General features: G+C 45.9%; 1 protein-coding gene across 7 annotated transcripts in view; it reads left to right on the top strand.

Annotated features, from left to right (window-relative positions):
• COL16A1 (collagen type XVI alpha 1 chain) overlaps nucleotides 1-21,267 on the top strand; it is a 134,437-nt gene that overhangs the window by 40,011 nt on the left and 73,159 nt on the right. For all 7 annotated transcript variants that reach the window (XM_035121181.2, XM_035121186.2, XM_035121184.2 and 4 more), the window contains exons 5-12: nucleotides 276-399; nucleotides 2,480-2,755; nucleotides 5,698-5,778; nucleotides 7,176-7,310; nucleotides 12,724-12,777; nucleotides 15,550-15,585; nucleotides 19,219-19,245; nucleotides 20,822-20,884. In XM_035121181.2, the coding sequence (XP_034977072.2) occupies nucleotides 276-399; nucleotides 2,480-2,755; nucleotides 5,698-5,778; nucleotides 7,176-7,310; nucleotides 12,724-12,777; nucleotides 15,550-15,585; nucleotides 19,219-19,245; nucleotides 20,822-20,884 (796 nt within the window). The remainder of the gene's footprint in view (nucleotides 1-275; nucleotides 400-2,479; nucleotides 2,756-5,697; nucleotides 5,779-7,175; nucleotides 7,311-12,723; nucleotides 12,778-15,549; nucleotides 15,586-19,218; nucleotides 19,246-20,821; nucleotides 20,885-21,267) is intronic.

Below are 21,267 nucleotides of genomic sequence, written 5' to 3'. Positions count from 1 at the left end.
GCAGGTGACTGTGGTTTCTATTTTCCTATGTGTGTTTTTTTCCCCCTTTTCATTTATTTACACGCACATACGTATCCTGAGCAAAAGACCTGCCTGCTATCACTACTTTCACTGGCCTGGCTGCCTCTGGGCATCCAGCATTGTCCTTGAGGCAAAATGTCCCACCATGGGAATGATGTCATGAATTGCTGTATTCCCTTTCTAGAGCTTTCTTGTCTGCCCCCATTGGCTGCCTCCCTTTCCTCACATCTCTCCCCCCCCCTCTTTGCTCCCAGACAGCTGTTCCCCCGGGGCTTGCCTGATGAATTCACCCTGGTGGTGACTCTACTCTTGAAGAAACAGACCAGCAAAGAGAACTGGTACCTCTTCCAGGCCACCGATCGTCAGGGGTACCCCCAGGTACATCACACTAGCATGGTGCATCCTTTCCAGGCCCTCGTGGCTCTTTCTGTCCTATTATGTGCCTCTTCTTTCCACTAAGGGCAACCAGCTTCCTATTCTCCTTCCGCCAGCCCCAAGCTTAATCAGATAGTACTACTCAAGGAACAAGCGGATCTGTTGCCCACCTGATCCATATGGGCAAAGTTGCCAGTGGAGCTGCTGTACCTTGTAGATGCAAAAAAAGCTGTCGCCACCCATGCAGTTGCCATCTGCACCCATGCCCACCTTTCTTTCACCCAGGAAATGTGGGACATGCAGCCTTCCCCAAATGGGTGCTCTCCAGATGTTGTGGGCTTTAACTCCCATCAGCCCCAGCCGACATGGTCAATGTTTAGGGGTGGTGGGAATTGTAGTCCTAAATATCTGGAGGTCATTAGATGATGGGAGATTGCTCTTATGTGGCAAGGCAGCACCATGGAAAGCTCCCGAGTAAGCAAGTTGCTCCCATAAAGACCAAGAGTGGCCTTCTATGCCTCCAGGGCAAGATCACCCCTCCAAGGGCCCACCCCAGGCGATGGAGGAAGCCACAGTGGTGGCTCCAAACCAGACTGAGCAGTAGACTCCTCCTGAGAGGATAAGCTAGAGTGGTGCAGAGGGTGCCAGGCTTGGAGGGGAAGCTGCCACAGGAGTGAAGTGGGCTCAGTTCACCTGGGTGATGTAAGAGGGGAAAGAGTGGAGCACTGGAGTGGCTACATCACGGAGACCTTCCCAGGGATCTGACTCCTCTTTTGTAATTCCCCTCGTTTGCTGCTGGTCCAACAAACCTAGCCAGCCCCTTCTTGCCTGAGTCACAGTTCAAGCCTAAGCTGTAGCCCATGAGGAGGATCCTTGCCATAGTCGTGAGCTTCACAGATTTCCTAGACTGGAATTGTGTTGTGCTTTCACCATTGAAAGCTAGCATGGGGGTGTGGCCTGGGCAAGGGCAGAGCAATGGATCTGGCTGCTTGCTTCCCACCTGAGCCATTTTGGCAGGTGGGAGGAGCCATTATTAGCTTTTTTTTCCCTCTTGAAGGTTCCTCTCCCAGGTGGTTTCCTGGACAGGGAAAGCAGACTCCAGCTACTTAAAGTTTCAGTTTAATCCTCCAAGCATTGATTAATCTTAACTTTTATTAGACCCAGGAATTGAGGGGGATCTGGTTCCCCACAAACTCATAACAATATGGAATATCTCAAATGGCTAAACTAACTGTTTTTCTCAAGAAGTTATTTCAGAAAACATGCTGATCTAAGTTAACGATGATAATAATAAAGCATTCTTCTCATTCCTCTCTGGAATAACAGGCATCGAGACCACATTTATCTTTCTGTGTTCTTTATGATAATATAATTATATTTTATATCTGTCACTTCCATATATATATAATATCACAGACAATATTATTATTATTAATAATAATAATAAATTATTTATACCCCGCCCACTAATTTCTTAAAGATTAAAAGCTTCCCTAAACAGGGCTGCCTTCAGGTGTCCTCTAAAAGTCTGGTAGTTGTTTTTCTCTTTGACATCTGGTGGGAGGGCGTTCCACGGGGTGGGTGCCACTACCGAGAAGGCCCTCTGCCTGGTTCCCTGTAACTTGGCTTCTCACAGTGAGGGAACTGCCAGAAGGTCCTTGGCACTGGACCTCAGTTTCTGGGCAGAGCGATGGAGGTGGAGACGCTCCTTCGGGTATACTGGACCGAGGCCGTTTAGGGCTTTAAAGGTCGGCACCAACACTTTGAATTGTGCTCGGAAACGTACTGGGAGCCAATGCAGTATGACAAAGATGCCACTTGTGTCATGGGATCTGATGGTCTGCAACATTAGATTTGACCCATTTCATAATGAAGGATGTCTGGTCCAGAGGGAAGACTGCCCTGGCAAAAAAGAATCATAAGTCTTCTCTCAGCTTGCCTGCTGCTGCCACAATCCTAGTATCTCTCTGTTTAGTGTGCTTTCTTCATCTTTCTGTCTCCCTGTCTCCCCTCATGCCTTTCCTCTCTGGCTCTCTTTCTAGAACATTCTCATAGTCAGCGCCATCTCCTTTCACCCCCTCAGCTCTCCTTGGGGATCAACAGCAAAGAGCAGAGCCTGGAGTTCCAAGCCAAGGGCCAGGACAAGGACTTTGTCAGCGCCATCTTTGCCGGCAAAGGGGTCTCCGCCCTTTTCGACTTGAAGTGGCACAAAATGGTCCTTAGCATCCAAAGCCAAGTGGTTTCCATCCACATCGACTGCAGCTACATCTCCTCCAAGCCACTGCAACCCCGCCGACGCCTGGCCAGAGAAGGCAACGCATTTGTTGGATTGGATGCTGTGCAGGGTGCTCCTGTCACAGTGAGTCATGCTGGAGCTTTGTGGGCAAGCTGTGGCAAGCGACCCATCTCTCCCTTTGGGGCTGCTTGGCCTTTTCTCAAACCTAGTCGGGCTCAAACACACATTGGTACCTATGAAGAAACCCCCAACTCTAAGGAAAGTTACTAACGTTTTTTAAAAGTGTTAAGCTTCACCGGAAATCTCTCATAAACTTTCAGGTTTGTCCTGGCATTCTACCGTAGGTGACATGCATACTGTCTTGGATTCAGCTCAGTACATAACACATACTTTTTGCTAATCTTACATTTCTAAGAAGAAAGAACCTCCAAATTGTCCAAAAGTTCACTTTACACAAAATTCAGTTCTATTGAAGCTTCCATCTGTAAGGGATTGTCCCTCACTCCCCAGCGAACAGGAGTTGGTGTCAAGATTGAGGCCACTAAGCTAGATCGCCTTTGAACTTCAAGACAAAGTTATGAGCTAGGCTGATTTTCTTCTTTGGGGGTTTCCTTTTTGTGATTTGTGTCAGGCCGATGCAGGGATGCAGGTCAGAGGTTCCCCTCCTCTGATCTACAATGACCCCCAGCAGCTCTCTCTAACCCTAACCCAATCCTACCTGGAGACAATACGGATTGAACCTGGGACCTGCTGCATGCATAGCAGATCTTCTACCACTAGACAATCTGCATGGTGATAGAGCAAGAAATGACTATAAATTTCCAGGAAGAGATTTCGAAACGCTTGAGCTGATCAGCCAATGCATAATTAACAACAAACTAAGCTATTTTGGTGTAAGTGCATTCTGCAATAAATCAGGGAGCTTTAGCAAGTCTTGTTCTAAGCCAGAAGCCAGCACACAAAATTCTTGGGCAAGGTTTGGGGTCTTAACAAGGACTACTGCCACCACCACCAGGCTGCTATGTCCAATAACACTGGTAGGGACATCCCTGGTCACTTCTACTCCCGCTAGCTGCTTCCCAGCAGCAGCTAGAACGGACTGTGGGGTGGCCTCGAACATGAGAACATAAGAAGAGCCTGGCTGCTGGATGAGCAAAGTCTCTCCCAGCCCAACAGTTTCTTCTCACGGTAGCCAATCAGATGCCCCTATGGGAAGCCCATTAGTAGACCCTGAGTGCAAGACCACTACTCTCCCCAAAATGATCAAGGGGATGGAGAGTGACACCCCAGTGAGAAAAGGCTGCAACATTTGGGACTTTTTAGTTCAGAGAGAAGGCCAGCAAAAGGTGATATGATGGAGGTGTCAAAAAATTATTCATGGCATGGAGAAAGTAAGGGGGGGGGAAATATATATTGGATGAGGCTAATAACAGTTACAAGCCATGATGGTTATGCTGTACCTCCATGGTTGGAGGCAATAATGCTTCTGAATACCTGTTTCTGGAAACCCAAGGAGGGGAAAGTGTTCTTGTCTCTCAGATCCTCCCTGCAGTTTTCCCACAAGCATCTGGTTGGCCACTGTGAGAATAAGATCCTGGACTAGAGGCGCCATTGGCTTCATCCAGTAGGCTCTTCATCCATTCTTATGAGGCACAGTGCCTCTACTATTGGAGACACTACATGGCCATCATGGCTAATAGCCATGTGAAGCACTTGGTGTTGAGTGGAGCTCTAGGCCTGAACCCCTGAATTTTAATTATGCCATTTCCCAGACTGTGTATGTTGGGAGCAGGGCTGGTGAAGTAAAATGGTGGTGCTGGGAATTCAGTAATTTGGGCCCTGTGCAATTGCTGAGTTAACTACTGAGCTGTTAGAAGCTTCAGAGTTTTGCTTAGACTCCAGATACATAGAGTATGTCTTTGTGGGATTTCCCTTTAGCCGGAAGGCAAATGATGCCACAGCAGCCTTGCTGACACTAAGCAGGTCTAGCTCTGGTCAGTGCCTGGGTGGGAGACTGCCTGAGAACCCTCATGTATCCTGCCTTAATTTCCTTGATAGAAGGAAGGTGATATTTAAATGCAATAAATTAATAGATGTACCAACCCATTGGACAGGTTTAAGCACAGTTCCACATGTGCCAGATTTCAGCTCCCAACCCTGACCCCACCTCTGCTTCTAACTGCACATCTGTGGGTTAAAGCAAGAGGTCCAAATGAGGCAATTACCCTGCCAAGGATTTCTGATTGTTCTCTCTTTTCCTATAATGGAATTGGGAGTGACCGTTCCTTTTTGGAGAGGGGATTTCTCTCCCCACACATTTATCCCACTGTGGCAATGCCACTGGGGAATTTGGAGAAGCACCGAAGAAAACATTTCACATACACTATTTCCTCTTTCAGAATGTGTGGCGTTGTTTTCTTCTTAAGTAGAACTTTAAAATAATGCTGCTCCAAAACTCCTAGGCCAACATTTAAAGGTGGCAATTTGTGCCTACCTGATGGCCTTGAGGGGAAATGTGCTGCCTGGAAGAGGAGGTGTCCTGAGGATAATATATAGAACCTCATTCTCAGAACCAAGCCCAAGACCTGCCAACCCTTCACCAGAAACCATTTGAGAGGCAGGTATCTGAAAAAGTACAGACAATTGGGAAGCTCACCCTGCCATTTCTCTTGCCCAGAGGAAGCTTGCCAGATGTGGTGGAGCCTGGTAGGTATGTCACTGTCACTTGCTGGGCAGGGAAGATGGCATGGAGGCTGCAGGTGCATTGGAAAGGGGCATCAGATTGGCTCTGCCAGTGCATTTTCACTGCACTAGTCTCCCTGCCACCTTTGCCCTCTCCTTCTTGGGAAGCAACTGGGACACAACTATGGGAAGTCAGCATAATAACACCACCCCACCTGGTGAGCCACTTCTGCTCATTCCTCCAGTGGGATGTGTACTTGTACCACTATGATTTCCCATGCTTAAGTGAAGGTCTGGTTGAGGCCTCTTCTCCAGGATCTGAAGAACCAGGGTGGATATTGGATCTCCACCCTATAACAGTTTGCTTGTTTCTTTGTTTGCAGTTTGACATTCAGCAGCTTCACATTTATTGCGACCCAGCCATAGCAATGCATGAGGGATGCTGTGAGATCTCTGATAACGGGGTGAGTAATACTGCAGATATGCAAAAGCTGTCATTTCTGTTTATGTGTGTGCTCCTGCATTTCCTCATGTTGAGGTTGCAGGACTGAGACATTTATCCACAAAAGATGTCAGACAACTTTTCTAGGATTGAAAGCACTGCTGTTTGTTTTGCAGGTTTTTATTATCTATAGTGATGCATCAGGTTCCCCATTCAAAACCACAGGCAACAGCAGCAATTGATATAAATCTGATTCACCACTGTGCATTGTAGCAACTTGCATGTAAAAACTGCTGTGCTTTTTTTGGGTTGATCTGATAATATGTTGGCACCTGCTGCCTGTTTGGGATAGTTATATGAAACAATGTCGGTGTGGTTTTTGCTTCAGAAAACCTTCATTTTCAGGTCTATGCAGTCATTCCCCTCTACTGACTTCTCAACAAGCTCTGATCTTGTTCAAATAGTACAGCCTCATTGTGCCCATAAATTCAGTGGTGAGGAACCTCCTGCTCATGGGCCTAATCATGGGCCTAGGGGAGGCAGTCATAATTTGGCCCTCAAGACCAGGCATCCCCAAACTGCGGCCGTCCAGATGTTTTGGCCTACAACTCCCATGATCCCTAGCTAACAGGACCAGTGGTTGGGGAAGATGGGAATTGTAGTCCAAAACATCTGGAGGGCCGAAGTTTGGGGATGCCTGCTCAAGACTGTTTTCCCCAAACCACGCCCCACAGATGCCCCACACCTGACACCACACGTGACATCAGGTGGGCACCTCATTAAGACACAGCTTGCAAAGGAATACTCAGGAGCTTTAAATGTAATCCTGTTTGTTCTTTGGCAAGCAGGGCTCACTGTCAGCACCAAGCAGCTGATTGGGACTGAAAGCTAGCAACTTGGAAGTTGCCACCAGATAACACACCTGTCAAAATGGCCCATGATGGGTGAAGGAAGTGAGGATCCAGCCCACCAGGCTGAAAAGTCTTCCCACCTGAGCCATAAACTTTGATCTCCCAGTTTGTTCCCATGCAAATTTTCTGGGGCTCGCCAGACACAACCAATTTGGGCGCAGTAAGAAAAAGAAAAATTGTAAGTAGACACAGTGCTAGGATGGGTGGAGCCCAGTTCCCTTATAGGGAATCAAAACTACCTCCTTCCTGATCATTGGAGTGATAATTTTGTAGTTTTAGGGGGGCATGCAGATCAGTCAGTGGGTGGCTTCTCTACCTGTGTGTATGCAAGTGAGTGCATGAGGGAGTGTAGGGTGCCTTGCAGCCCCCAGAGATTGGCCAAGGATAAAATCAACCCTTGGACCAAAACAGGTTAGCCCCCCTGCTATAAGCCCCAGGCCATGCTAGTCCATGAAAAGTTAACTGCCTTGCTCACTAAAGTTATTTCAATACTTTCCTATTTCATCAGTGCTTTCCCGAAGCATCTAAAACTCGCCGGGATGTGGAAGTCATGCAAAGCAATGACCTGATAGAGATCAATCCTCAGACTGAAGGCAAGGTCTACACCCGCTGCTTCTGCTTGGAGGAGACCCAAAGCAAGCAGGTGAGGAACACCAACCAGCAAGAAAGAACTAGCATAGCCCAGAGCATGGGCAGCCAGCATGGTGCCTTCCAGACATTTGGAACTACAACTCCCATCTGCCTCAACCAGCATGGCCATTGGTCAAGGAGGATAGGAGTTGGAGTCCACAACATGTGGAGTGTACCACTCCAGTTACTCCTGGTGTAGAGCTATGAATCAGGAAGCCCCTAGCTCAAATCTTGTTCCTGTTTTGAAGTCAGGACATGGCTATAAGCAAACCTCTCAGTCTCCCATCTGGGAGTTGATGATGCTGTGCTTCCCTGAAGAATTGTAATGGTTATGACAAGCTAAAGTATATGGAGCATTTGTAAGCATTACATAAGACAAAGTGTTATTGATTTGAAATCCTAGTCTGGAGAATTCCATTTACTGGAATTGTACAGCCCAAACTGTGGAAATATGGGGTAGTTGTGGTTCATGGGTTTTTGTTGCATGTGTACAGACAGCACAGGTGTAAGAAGGCATAGTTTTCTTTTTCACCCTGCATTTGTTGCTTTTAGCACTGTTTCCGTTCCACTGCATTTCATCTTCTGCATAAACTGTTATTCTTCTCACTGTCTGCTGTGACAATATTGCGTAAATTATGTAAATTCCATCTTGTCATTATGTTATCCATTTCAATGTAAAGAAAACATGATGCAAACAAGAGAAAATGCCATCGATTTTGTATCATTTGCAGTCTGAAAGCAGCAGCAAATAGCAATTGCATTTGCTGGATTGATTTCCATTCTGGACATGGGATGAACAAGTAAACATTGGCAATTTCTAGTCCTGTTTCTCTCTAGCAGGCAGCTAGGTTGATACGATGTGATTAAATAGGATGGATTTGTGTGGAAAGAATTTTATTGTGGAAGAAAAGCTGTGAGATCATTACTGAACAACCATTGCAATGTTAGCCTCCGTAAACAACACTGAAAACTTCCATTGCATGTGCTTAGCCATGTTCTCCAATATCTTGCTGCCACCCCCAGCACCTGCCTCCTGAGGCAGCTGGTTCACTCTGCCTAATGGTAATGGTTATGTCCAATCACATTGTGTTGGACATAGTACCATGGCATTGTTCCATTTACTGTGTGATCCCTGATGGGATGGGATCACCCATGTAACCATTACCAGAAGCAGTAGTCAGGATAAATAATGGCACCCAACAGTTTAGAGAAAAAGATAAGTATTTGGGAGGGGAAATTGCCCATCAAAATAAGTACTTTTGATCCACAAATCGGAAAGTTGTAGAGACTCAGTGCAGTCTTAATCCTCTGCTGAGATAGATTTAATGGTCCAGCTGATGGAAAACTAATTTGCCTGTTCCCACCACCACTGTAGTATGGAATAGAGAGAGCATTGCTGGAATTAAACACCAGTCATCCGTTCAACATTTGCTGGGAATACATTTGCTACCAATTTAGGGATTTTATTTTTCACTGTCACATCCTACTGAGAAGAAATACACATCAGAGAAGGGACTGGGAAGGGGGGAGCAAGAGGTTGCAATCCAAACCATCTGAGAATACTGCCAGCCAGTTGTGCGCTGACATGATGGATAGAATATGGAAATATTTACATCCCTGCTCACCAAAGATGGTTCTTAACATTTTTTTAATACAAGAACATGATATAAAAGGAAACATCAGTACAAAAGCAAACCACAACCTTAGGCAGATTAAAAACAGCAGCAGAATTGATTAATCAATCATTTGAACACTTTATTATTCAATCACTTGGTACATAAACAGTTTTTTTTACCTTCTCCCAGAGGTTCAGTTACTGCTTGATTCCTGTCCTATAACTTAAGTTTTCTTTCATCTGGTGAATAACATTCCTGTTTTTGATAGCTCAAGTGTAGGCATTCATATCTGAGATATGATTAAATTGTGCTTTTTTTATTTACATAGAAAAGCCCCATTTAATTCAGCATATCTTGTAGAGGCATTGATTTGGTTTTGAGATGAATTGTAGGTCCAATAGATGCTTACATGCAGATGATTTAATATTAGCTTAGGCTACAGTCCTAACATGCTGATCCTTGTGGCTGAAGGGGGTTAGGAGGCAGCAGATGCAGCCATCTGCTGGGCTATGTCTCTGTGGGACTCGGTTGCCCTGGAAGCCCCAATCCCAGCCATAGAAAGTGGTGATGTTCCTGCCAGTCATAACCAGCATAGGACCCCAAAATGATCTGTAATGGGTCTGAGTCACAGCAGGGCCAGCCATGGATCCACTGGATTCTGAACCAGTCCATTTAGCAGAGAGGGCTCCTGGAACTGGCATGGCTTTGAAAAGTCACTAAAACCACTTCCCACTTCTTCTGCCCTGGCCAGCAAAAGCCAGCAGGATGTGACGGTCAACCCACCACAGCACTCTTTTGCTTTTTCACTATTTGTGAAATAGCTCTCTCTATTCCATACTACAGTGGTGGTGGGAACAGGCAAATTAGTTTTCCATCAGCTGGACCATTAAATCTATCTCAGCAGAGGATTAAGACTGCACTGAGTCTCTACAACTTTCTGATTTGTGGATCAAAAGTACTTATTTTGATGGGCAATTTCCCCTCCCAAATACTTATCTTTTTCTCTAAACTGTTGGGTGCCATTATTTATCCTGACTACTGCTTCTGGTAATGGTTACATGGGTGATCCCATCCCATCAGGGATCACACAGTAAATGGAACACACAATGCTTTTGCGTGCATTCTTCGGTTGGAGAACTGCACCATAATTTGTGTGTGCATTTTGAAGGACAGCTGCCTGTCTTGTTTTGTGAAGTGGGTAGATTTGCATTAAGATGCAAACCAAGCTGGATATTCCCCTCATCCTGAAGTGGCATGGACATCCTTGTCCAACTCTAGATAAATCTGACCCCGGGGCATTTTGTTCTGACTTGCCCAAGGAAGAAATGCTGAACTCTTTGACTTGGAACTGCCTTCTCCCACACATGGGCCCCCTTTCCCTGTTGCTCTCCTCTCCATCCTTTCATTGATGAGAACACAAGCCTCATTCATTCACCCTCTGGGACCAAAACAAACCTGCCTCATTTTTTCCACAATATTTAATGGTGGTGATGAGGCTAGGCTAAAAGAGCCAGACTGAAGAGAAATGCAACAAGAGCCAGAGGATAGAAAACGGACCTTATCGAGAGGTGAATCTTGACAGGATGGAGCAGCAGATAAGTGGGAGCGGGGAAAGTATTCCTACAAGTGCAAGGGTGTGTGATGATAAGCATCTTACTGGGTTGGGAGAAAGAGGCCAGGGTGTTAGGACGATGTGTAGGCGGACTAGTCCCTGGATGGTTGAAGTGTAGGTGGATCTATGGCCCTTATGACCTCCCATAATCCGTGGCCACCAGCCATGCTCGCTAGGGCTGATGGGAATTGTAGTTCTGCAATATCTGATTGGCCAAAGGTTCCCCAGTCCTGACTTAGAGTGATGTAGAGACAGGCATGTCGCTGCTGCACAGCATGTTCCAGGGGCAGCTGAACACGGTTGGAATGTGAGAAGAATTTACTGGAGACTTGAGTGGGGTTTTTTTTTTGCAGTGCTTAGATGGTGCAAAAGGGAGCAAACAGCCCAGAGACAGGCAGTGCTGATACAATCAAAATATGTGTGTGAGAGCCATTTGGCAGATAAGGGGTATCACTCTCTGTTATAGCCTCTGATTTGAAGGCAGCAGGTCCTCAGGGTTCCTGGCATCTCTGGCTAAGGCTGCAAAAATGTTTTGGCTCAAACCCTGGAGAGTGATGGGGTGGGTGGTGCTATAGAGCCACCCTCCTGACTGGCATCACTGGCATTGTGTGAGTCAGGCAGGATGGTGGTGAGGTGGGGCTGAGCAGGTACCCCAGTGAGAGTGCCAGATTGGCTCTGCCAGGGTGCCTAAACAGACTCTGCCCAGCCCCCACAAGGTCCCGGTTAGCAGTAGCAATTCTGCTGTCAGGAGAACCTCTCTTCATCAGCCGCTCCTGCCTTGAGGAGCAAGACTGGAGAGCAAAACGCAAAGATGGGTGACGGAGGGAGTCACTTGACCTCCTGAGCTTCTGCCATTTCATTTCTTGTTTAACACAGGAAACTGAATTAGTACAAGTCGAACAGCTTAGTTCCTGAACGTTTTGGCCCCCAAACGCCGCAAACCCAGAAGTGACTGTTCCGGTTTGGAAGCTGAAGGTCTGACGGGGCTTCCATGGTTTCTGATTGGCTGCAGACAATAAGAAGTCACACTTTGGTTTTCAAACGTTTTGGAAATCAAAAGGACTTCTGGAACAGTTTACGTTTGACTTCCAATGTACGACTGTACTGTCAACACTGAATGACAGTTTCTCTCCAAGGTTTCAGACTAGGGATGCTAAGCCCCTTGGGGAAGGGGCATAGCCCAGTGGAGTGCATCTGCCTTTCATATAGAAGGTCTAAGGCTCAGTCCCCAGCATCTCCAGGTAAGGCTGTGAGAGCCTCCCTGTGTAGACAGTACTGTACAGTATTACATGGACCAATGGTCTGGCTCCATATAAAGGCAGCTTTGTGTGTCCTGTGTTCAGGCAGGAGACCTTCCCAGCCATACCGCAGGGTGCCAGGATTTGAACTTGTGACCTTCTGCAAGCATAGCAGATGCTCTATCACTGAACTGTGGCAGTGCACTTCCAGATGCTGCGATAAGCACCTGTTAAATGTTAATCTTAGTTCTCTGAACATCAGCCATTTTCTCCAGCTGCTGGCAACCTTCCCTCTTCACTAGAAGTGAAGGACGGAAAGAAGCTGTTTTGGCCCGCATGGAAGGCTTGCTACATGGGAGGGAGCATGAGAGCATCCAGGAGATTTGTGGCTTTAAATGAGGATTGGACAAATTCACTATCATTGGCTACTAGCCATGATGGCTAGGCTCTGCCTTCACAGCTGGAAGCAGAAATGCATCTGAATACCAGTTGCTAATAACCACAAGGGAGGGGAAGTTTCTCTTGTGCTCAGGTCCTCCTTGCAGGTTTCCCACAGGCATCTGGTTAGCTACTGTGAGAATAGGAAATAGGATGCTGGTCTAGATGTGTCCCCTTTGGCCTGTTCCAGCAGACTCTTCTTCTGTTCATATGCTAGAAGAATGGTTTGTGGACTTCGTTGTTGTTTAGTTGTTTAGTCGTGTCCGACTCTTTGTGACCCCACAGACCATAGCACACCAGGCACTCCTGTCTTGCACTGCCTCCCGCAGTTTGGTCAAACTCATGTTCGTAGCTTCGAGAACACTGTCCAACCATCTCGTCCTCTGTCGTCCCCTTCTCCTAGTGCCCTCAATCTTTCCCAACATCAGGGTCTTTTCCAAGGATTCTTCTCTTCTCATGAGGTGGCCAAAGGGTTTGTGGACTACTAACCTACAATACTGTCTTTTCTCTGCTCTCTTCCAGGAGGAGGTGAGATCTTCTGGAATGGTTGGTGTGAAAGATGGCCAAGGTGACAAGGTGAGGAATCATATATGGAACATGAGTTAGTCATTTTGCTTACATAGGTGTAGCACCTAAGAAGAAATTGAGCTACTGATCAGGGAGACTCCAGTTCTGACCTCTCCTGTCATGAATTTTTGAGTCCTCGTGCTCATAGGACAGTAAGACCAATCAACCTCATAGGGCTGTTGTAATGTATGTGGGGAAGGGGAATATAGTTAAAAAGGTTTGTTTGAACCATGACTTGGTAAGTATGCTCTTTGATATATTCAGCTTGAGACAGTGTTGAAACATCCTTTTTGCATTTTTTTATTTGTTTTTAAACAAATAAAGAACAGTGTTGAAACACTGACACAGAGAAATATCAGAGGGGAAGTTGGAAATGTGGAATTGAAGGAAGGACAAAAGATCTAAGGTACAGAGGAAAAGCTGAGTGTCATCAGCATATGGGTAGTATTGAAAGCCACAAGAATTTGATACAAACGGTTGAAATTCTCATATTGGATTGTGAGAATGACATTTTACAAGGCAGTTTGAATTCAATTTCTTTTGAATGGGAACATTGGCAAATGACCTATGGAGAGTTTTGTAAGGTGTTCTACTTTGGAGAGAAGTTTCTCAAGGAATTTCTCCAAGTACACACACACACACACACACACACACACACACACACACACACACACACACAATTTCTTTCAGTGGTATTCCAGACCTTTAGGGGCTGAGAATCAAAACCCTGCTTGTCCCTGCTTACCATGTAGTACTTAAGACTTCATTGATGCAAATCCTTTCCTGGAGAGCTCTCAGTAAACGGTTCCTTCTGAGGGCTTCTTTGTATGTTCCAGACTCCTGAGCTGTCAGTGCCTAAAAGGAAGCAAGCAAAGCCTTCTGCGCTCTGGCACTTGTTATACAGTCAGGAATTGTAGCCTTCATAACATGCCTCTGCAGTTGCTGCTCCTTGTTCAGACTATTCTGGATGCCACAGTCATCTGGAAAATTCTATTGCTGACATGGATATTGTCTTTACATTGATGCCATCAGTTATTCTGAACCCACAGATGCGGGGGGAGGGGAGTGTTGTATAAGTGTAGGTAAAAGAAGACCTCACTTGCCAAGGACCGAAGGAACCTTTCCTCCAAGTCATCAGAACTCTTCTGATTTCACTTCCATGCCACCACAAAGAAACAAAAACAACCTCGGCTCAGTCCTAGGACAAGCTTTAGAAGTTATCAAAATTAAGTTAAAAAAAAATGCACTTGGATACATAAACCTTTGCACAATTTTGCCAAGGTGGGGTGGGATTATGAAGGGGGTTGTGCAACTGAATTCACTGGAAGAAAGGGCAGCCTTTGCACTTAGTTCATGTCCCACTGAAAACAATGAAGAGCACGCCTAAAAAAACCGGTTTCTTCTGAATGTGCCTGAATGCACATTATGCTCAAAAGCAAGGTGATCTATGGTGCTCTGTGGAGTTTATGTGGATATCTGAGCTCACAGGAATACTGTGCTGAAATAAATGGGCAGGTTTCACATATCCCAGCCTTACACCTTACTGGTGTGCTGGATACACCCAGAAAAGCATCTCTGCAATTTCCACAACATTCTGACATCCCTATCAACAGTGTGTAAATTTGCATTCCAAGCACCATTCCTTCAGTTGCCCCCCGATGCACGGAAGCCGCAGCAGCCACCAGATGTCTCGGCCTGCCTGGTTTGGCTTCTTTAGAGCTGACCATCCCATGGGAAGCATATCACACTTAACTGGTTTGGTGGAAGGAAGCAGTGGTCAAGCCACAAACCCTCACATATAATAAGAGTCTTTCGCTGTGCCCAGAAATTTGCCAGGGGAAGGAGACGGAGCCAGATGCCTTTCAGACAACAGTCCCTTCACTAGCTCACTTGAGGCTTCCACCCAACACACACCCTTCACTAATAAGCTGCTTTGCCTGTATTTGGGAATGGACTATAAGAGGGTTCAAACTGATCATATCACAAGGGAATCAGAGAAGGTATTTGCTTAACCCCCCCCCCATGCTGCATTTTAGTGTTTTCCCAATTGCATTAAAAATAGCCAAAGTTTGATCATTTGTGTCACTGCCCATCATACTGACAGTCACAAAAATGCATAAACATTACAGAGTGATTGATAGTTAAACTGGTAGGTGGATGAAAGAAGTCCTTGCCCATGGGGCGTAAGTCAATGAATGAATTTATCTAGTAAACCCGCACATGTTTGCAACCAAATAAAGCAACACTGCTGAAGAAAAACATTCTCCCCTGACCCTTGATGGACCCTTGCACTACATCACCATAAACATGGTGGTCCATCCTATGTGAGGAAAAAGCAGGGGTGCCTTTCTTAAGATGGTGCCCACCACATACTGATTTTTAAATTACTTAAATTCAAAGCAAGTTGCTTTTTTAAAATTAAAAACTGCTATCCAATTCATGGTGGTGTCTTTTGAATTGATCAAAATGTTTTAAATGTCAGCTCTTCAACCTGGTGCCATCCAGATGTTTTGCCTTGGTGCCTGGGGTGGATGAAACTTCCCATCCAAAACATCTGGATGGCGCCAAGTTGTAGAAGGCTGCAATAACTAATTGCTTGGCTGCTAGTCAATTAGCTAATACAGCCTTCTCTATTCTCAACTCACCTGAGGAAAAGCCTGCACTGAACACAGAAGGATGTACTTCTGAATAAACATGCACAGAACTGCATTATAACTATTGCAGCTTTTATTAGAAGGCATCTTCCTTTCCAGTTTTTTAATTGTTTTGTTCTCTTTGCAGTGTCCCCCATGCTCGCAGAAGTCACAGCTTTCAAACGTAAGTCAAGGGGCTGCTGTTAATATCACATTGATTTTCTAATGAGCTTTGGATAAGGCAGGCTGGTGGATACTAGTTCAGGATGTCTGTTCCTGCAGGTTCAGGAAGCAACATGGGCTCTCTTTAACTTCCAGAAGTGGGATCCATGCATTTGTGGATTTGTAAAAAGGAAAAGGAAAAGAAAAAAAGCTCCATAGGTCCAGTGGGCAGGAATTCTGGTCCAAGAGTAACCGTTCATGGAAAACTGTTAATTAGGCAGGAGATAAGTTGAGCTGGTGGTCAAGAAGGCAAGGTCATGCTCAGAACAAGAAAGTACTCTGGGCTTGGCATCTCTGGTTGCCAACTGGATATTCCATACCCACCAACATTCCTCAGATGTAAATAGGGACATTTCTTACTCCTCTCCAACTGAACCTCCTTGATTCTGCTGAGCATTTCCTATGAGAAGAAGGGTAAGGCAAGACCAGCCGACCTCTTAGGGTTGTTGTAACCCCACAATAACCCCCCACTTTTTTAATAAAAAAAAGCCCAACAATTTTGCTTGTTTTCAGGGTTGGCCAAACACTGCTGGTACACTTGGGAGCATTGTCCCACCCACATCCCTTTCTTTCTGGTGTTAGTGCAGCATCTTGACTGTTTTGCTGCCCCAGCTGCAATTGTAGTTGAATGTGCAGTTCGCCAAATTAGAGAAGCAACTGATGTAAACTTCTAGTTGTGAGCGATGTTGAAATCACCTGACACCACCACCCCCCACACACAGACACAAGGCCTCTAATGGGACAAGGCTGTATTCTTAGATCCTTCCTCATTTGGCAGCCTAACTGCTGACTCAAAAGGCTTCTCAGCAGCTGCAGAATTGTAACCTCAACAGGGACCATTGATTCATTCATTGATTCATTCATCCCAGTGGCGGGTTCCTTCCCCGGAACCTGGATTTACATCTTCTTTCTCCCCTCCCCCCCAAGTCCTTTTACCTGTCCCAGTTGGCTGAATATCCAACTTTGTCTGCATGCTTTCTAAAATGAGCTGTCTCCATGATCCCACCCCCCATCCTTCCACCACTTTCCCCTGTTCCTTCTGGCTTGCATCCACTGGAACATCTGGATCACTGAAGAAATCTGTGATGGCTTCCAGATGTCAGCAAGAGTTCCCATGGCAACAACTTTGGCACATGGAACCGCAGAGGATGAAAGGAAGAGGTGGGGAGGAGAGGCTGCATCAATGCTACTCTTTTCACTTTTCCCTTTCATTGCTACTTGGTTGCTGTTCTGCAGGACTAGATGGTGGGACTGCCAAGCCATTGCACAGGAATTTGTGGGAGGGGAAGCCACAGATCCGAGTCTTGGTGGCTTGGCCAGTCCCTTTTAGCCATTACTCCCAGGGAGTACTCTAATGGGGACCCTGTGGCTTGACCCTCAACATGAACTGAGGGACAGGGGCAGATTGGTGTGAGAGAGAAAAGGACAATAAGAAGCTACCTTATTCCAGTCAAATCATTGGCCCAGCTAGGTCCATATTGCCCAAACTGAGTGGCTTCACAGAATTTCTGGCAGGGGTCTTTCTCAGCCCTACCTGGATATATTGGGGGTTGAACATGGGACCTCCTGCGTGCAACACATGTGCTCTACCTCCCTTAAAATGCCCAATTTATTCCATGTCAGGCCATTTGTCCATCTAACTCAGGATTGTCTACAATGACAGGCAGTGCCTTTCTTGGTAGAAGACAAGAGCCCTACCCAGCCCTACCCAGAAATGCCCAAGATGAACAAGGTGTGGTGTTTTGGTCCTTCTGGCTTGCCATACAAGGCTCAAGCCCTGGGCTCTTCGTTTCCATCTGCATTACAAGCGGCAGCTGGCTGCATGACTTTCCCCTCCATAACCATATTGTATTAGAGTTCCTGTTGTTAGAGCATCCTCTTTGTGGCCTCTCCTTTATGATACTTCTGTATGCAGAAAATGTGCTCTGCTGCCACTGAGAGCTGCCCTTTCCTTGACTGCAGGCTCTGATCTCCACCTCCAGACCTTTCTTGCTCCTGGTCTGAAGGCAGCCAGCATCTGACATATTAAGAGATTCTTACAAAGGCCACCAGTTCACTCTTAATGAAATGCAAGGTGCTGAATCGTCTCAGCAGCCCTGGGCCACAACTCCTCCCTCCCAACTTGTGCACAACAATATCTCTGAACTTGGTAAGCGCCATATCTCCATGACTGAGCCACCGTCTCCTGCTTGTAACCTTGGAGAGCCCCTGCCAGTCAGTGTAGGCAGTACTAAGCTAGATGGACCATTGGTCTGAGTCAGCAGACGACAACATCTTATGCTGCTAAATAACCAGTCTGTTGGTTAGCCTGAAAGCTCTAGCAGAGACCTGAACAACTTATGACGCTTGGTGAGCTGATTGCAGACACTATACCAGACTTGTATTGTGGTGGGGAGGGGGTTATATTGTAGGATTCTGCCCTCCCTTACATTAGGGTTAGGATGAAGTGGAATGCACTCTGGGCATGCTCAGGGGCTGCCTTTTCACAATGGTGACCTAAAAATGAGCTAGGGCTTGTCTTCCCCCTCTCAGATTAAGCTCAAGCCACTCTGAAAAATCAGGCTTTTGAGTGACATTCTCTGTTCTCTGAAAGATGCTTAAAGCACTCAATCTCGTGTGACTTCCAGCCATAAGAATAAGTTTGCCTCCTTATGGACCTCCCTCCTGGCAAAGGGGGCCCTACTGAGTCAATGGATACAGCAGCTGCAGAATAGTAACTTTTGACAGGGGCTCTTCATTCATCGCAGTGGCAGCCAATTTTCCACTGGTACGTTTTAAACTGAAAGTCAAAGCTCAGGGTCAATCTTTACTTCAATGTGTGAATGTGTGTGTGGTAGGGAGGGAGGGAGGGAGGGAGGGAGGGAGATGCTGTTTGTTTGATTACATGGATAGAACATATGTGTGCCAGAACCATATGCAGCAGGTCTTGAAGCGGAGATGTCCAAGGAGTCTTGAACCTGGATGCCATCACACTGTCCTGACTAGAAGAGTGAACAGCAATGAGACTGGCCAGCCCTGATTTCCTCACTTAGACCCACATCTTTTAGCATCTCCTTCTCTTTGCCACAGATTACCTCCTTGGATATCCACTTCGCCTCTCATCTATGTAGCTATGCAGACATCTTGCCCCTAACTTTAGCAGGCAGACGGAGCCCCATGGGCCTGACCCAGCCACCAAAGCCTATGACTAGTACTGGCCTCCATCTTCTCCGTCCGTTTCTAGATCCTTTTTCAGGTTGTTCCAGCAGCGTTTATAAGAGGCCCTCCCTCCCTCAATAAGACACCTACATTTTCCATCCTCGCAGCTTGACTAACTTTTCCATTTGTCTTTTCCTTGGGGGAAGGAGGAAAGAGTTCCTCTCCATCTTCTTTATGGCAGCCTCTTAAGTTTGAGGTCTGTTATGTTACCTTTTAATCTTCTTTTCTCTAGGCTCACGTTACGCAGCCCCTGATAGTTTTAACGTTTTGTCGGCCTGGATACTTGCTTTTCAGTCTCTTCCTGTTTGACCTGATTCCTCCTTTTACTTACTCTTGGCATGCAGAATGTTCATTGAGGCATCTAGCAGGTACATTAATTTTGTTTTTATCTCTTCAGGCCACGCTGGGTCCGCCGGGCTTAAAGGTAAGTCTTTCACCTTAGCAGAATCCCAAATGGTGGTGGCTGCTTTAGGCTCTACATACCTAATGTTTTGCAGTTAACATTCCTAGAATAATTGGCTGTCTGGCTTGCCATCACTAGTAGGGCTAAAGAGGACTGCTGATCACTTTGCATTTCCTTTTAAAGCCTTCTTCTGATTAGATTAAATAAACAAACAGACTACAACATAATAAGCATGTAAATTACCTTATCTAGAACGTCCCCCAAATTGTAGTGCATATTTGTGTATTGATACTAACAGGCAATAATGCAGGCCATGTGCTCAGACGACAACCACTTCTTTTCTCATTGTTACTAGAGATTTGTTATTTTCTCTTACTGCTTAATTACTGTCATCGCTTAGAGGTTTTTGAATATTAACCAGTTTATAAATGCTTGTATTGTTAACTGCAGATACTGCACACAATCCAACTTCTGTCATTTGCGAATATTTTTATTTCAGGAAGTTTGTAATTATTTTAAGGTAAGGGATGCGGGTGGCGCTGTGGTCTAAACCACTGAGCCTAGGGCTTGCTGATCAGAAGGTTGGCAGTTCGAATCCCTGCGATGGGGTGAGCTCCCTTTTTTCGGTCCCAGCTCTTGCCCACCTAACAGTTCAAAAGCATGTCAAAGTGCAAGTAGATAAATAGGTACCACTCTGGTGGGAAGGTAAATGGTGTTTCCGTGCACTGCTCTGGTTCGCCAGAAGTGGCTTTGTCATGCTGGCCACATGTCTGTGAACAAACACTGGCTCCCTTGCCCTATAGAGCAAGATGAGTGCCACAACCCCAGAGTCATCCGTGACTGAACCTAGCGGTCAGGGATACCTTTACCTTTTTAAGGGTGGCTAGAGTGTTCCTGCTGACGCCTGAGGTTGTGTATACATTATTTGAAGCACACTGATTTCTCCAAAGGAATCCAGGGAATTGTAGTTTGAGAATCCTGGGAACTGTAGCCAGCACCCTCACAGAGATACAATTCTCAGCACCCTTAACAAACTACAGTACAATCCTTAGGATTCTTTGAGAGGTCCTGTGTTTAAAATGGATAGACTTGTAAAGAAGGCAAACAACCACTGTTGTTAGACAAGCTGCTAAACCTGCTATTCATTTTCAGACTAGAGACCTGAAGCCAAGATTGTAGCTGATACTTATGTACACCTTGATCAACAGACTGTGGGAGAATTTCCTCCCGATGCCACCTGTCCATGCTGTTGCTGTCATCCTCTCTCTCTCTCTCTCTCTCTCTCTCTCTCTCTCTCTCTCTCTCTCTCTCTCTCTCATCCCCTCTCTATCTAAATCCCACCCACCTTTCGCTCCCTGCGAAGGGCAAGGATGACATTTTCAACTGAAAGAGATTAATAAACCAGCATACGTGTTTGCATCCAGACATCAAGTGATATCATGGTTTTGTATTGTGCGCTGCTCACATCCACAGCATGTGGGCTTCTGTGTTGGATTTGTGCGCTCCGGAAGTGTCTTCTGCCTAGAGCTTCTGTTTTTTTTTCAATGGCATGATGACAGTTCTTTTCTCAGGGAGCTCCTTCTCTCTTTTTGCACAGGGTGGGAAAGGCGAACGTGGACCACCAGGCGTCTATGGATCCAAAGGGGAGAAAGGCGATCGTGTAAGTACAGCATGGGTCCTCCTCGTTCTGTCACATGAACTGACTCTTGGAACTTTGCTAACATGCTTTGGGGATCAACACTTTTACCATGTGGAAGAATTGGTATATCCAAATCCCAACGCCAAACCTTTGTTTCACATTACAGTGGTACCTCGGTTTATGAACACAATTGGTTCCGGAAGTCTGTTCATAAACTGAAGCGTTCATAAACTGAAGTGAACTTTCCCATTGAAAGTAATGAAAAGTGAATTAATCTGTTCCAGATGGGTCCGCGGCATTCGTAAACCGAAAATTCATAAACCGAGGTGTTCATAAACCAAGGTTCCACTGTACAGTACTATTATTATCTTAGTTATTGTGTGTCCTTTTTGGTTTTGTTCTGT

This window comes from Zootoca vivipara, chromosome 6 (genome assembly GCF_963506605.1).
Source record: "Zootoca vivipara chromosome 6, rZooViv1.1, whole genome shotgun sequence".
NCBI classification, from domain to species: domain Eukaryota; kingdom Metazoa; phylum Chordata; class Lepidosauria; order Squamata; family Lacertidae; genus Zootoca; species Zootoca vivipara.
Note: the sequence above shows the minus strand (reverse complement) of the source record. Positions and strands in the feature narration are given on the sequence as shown.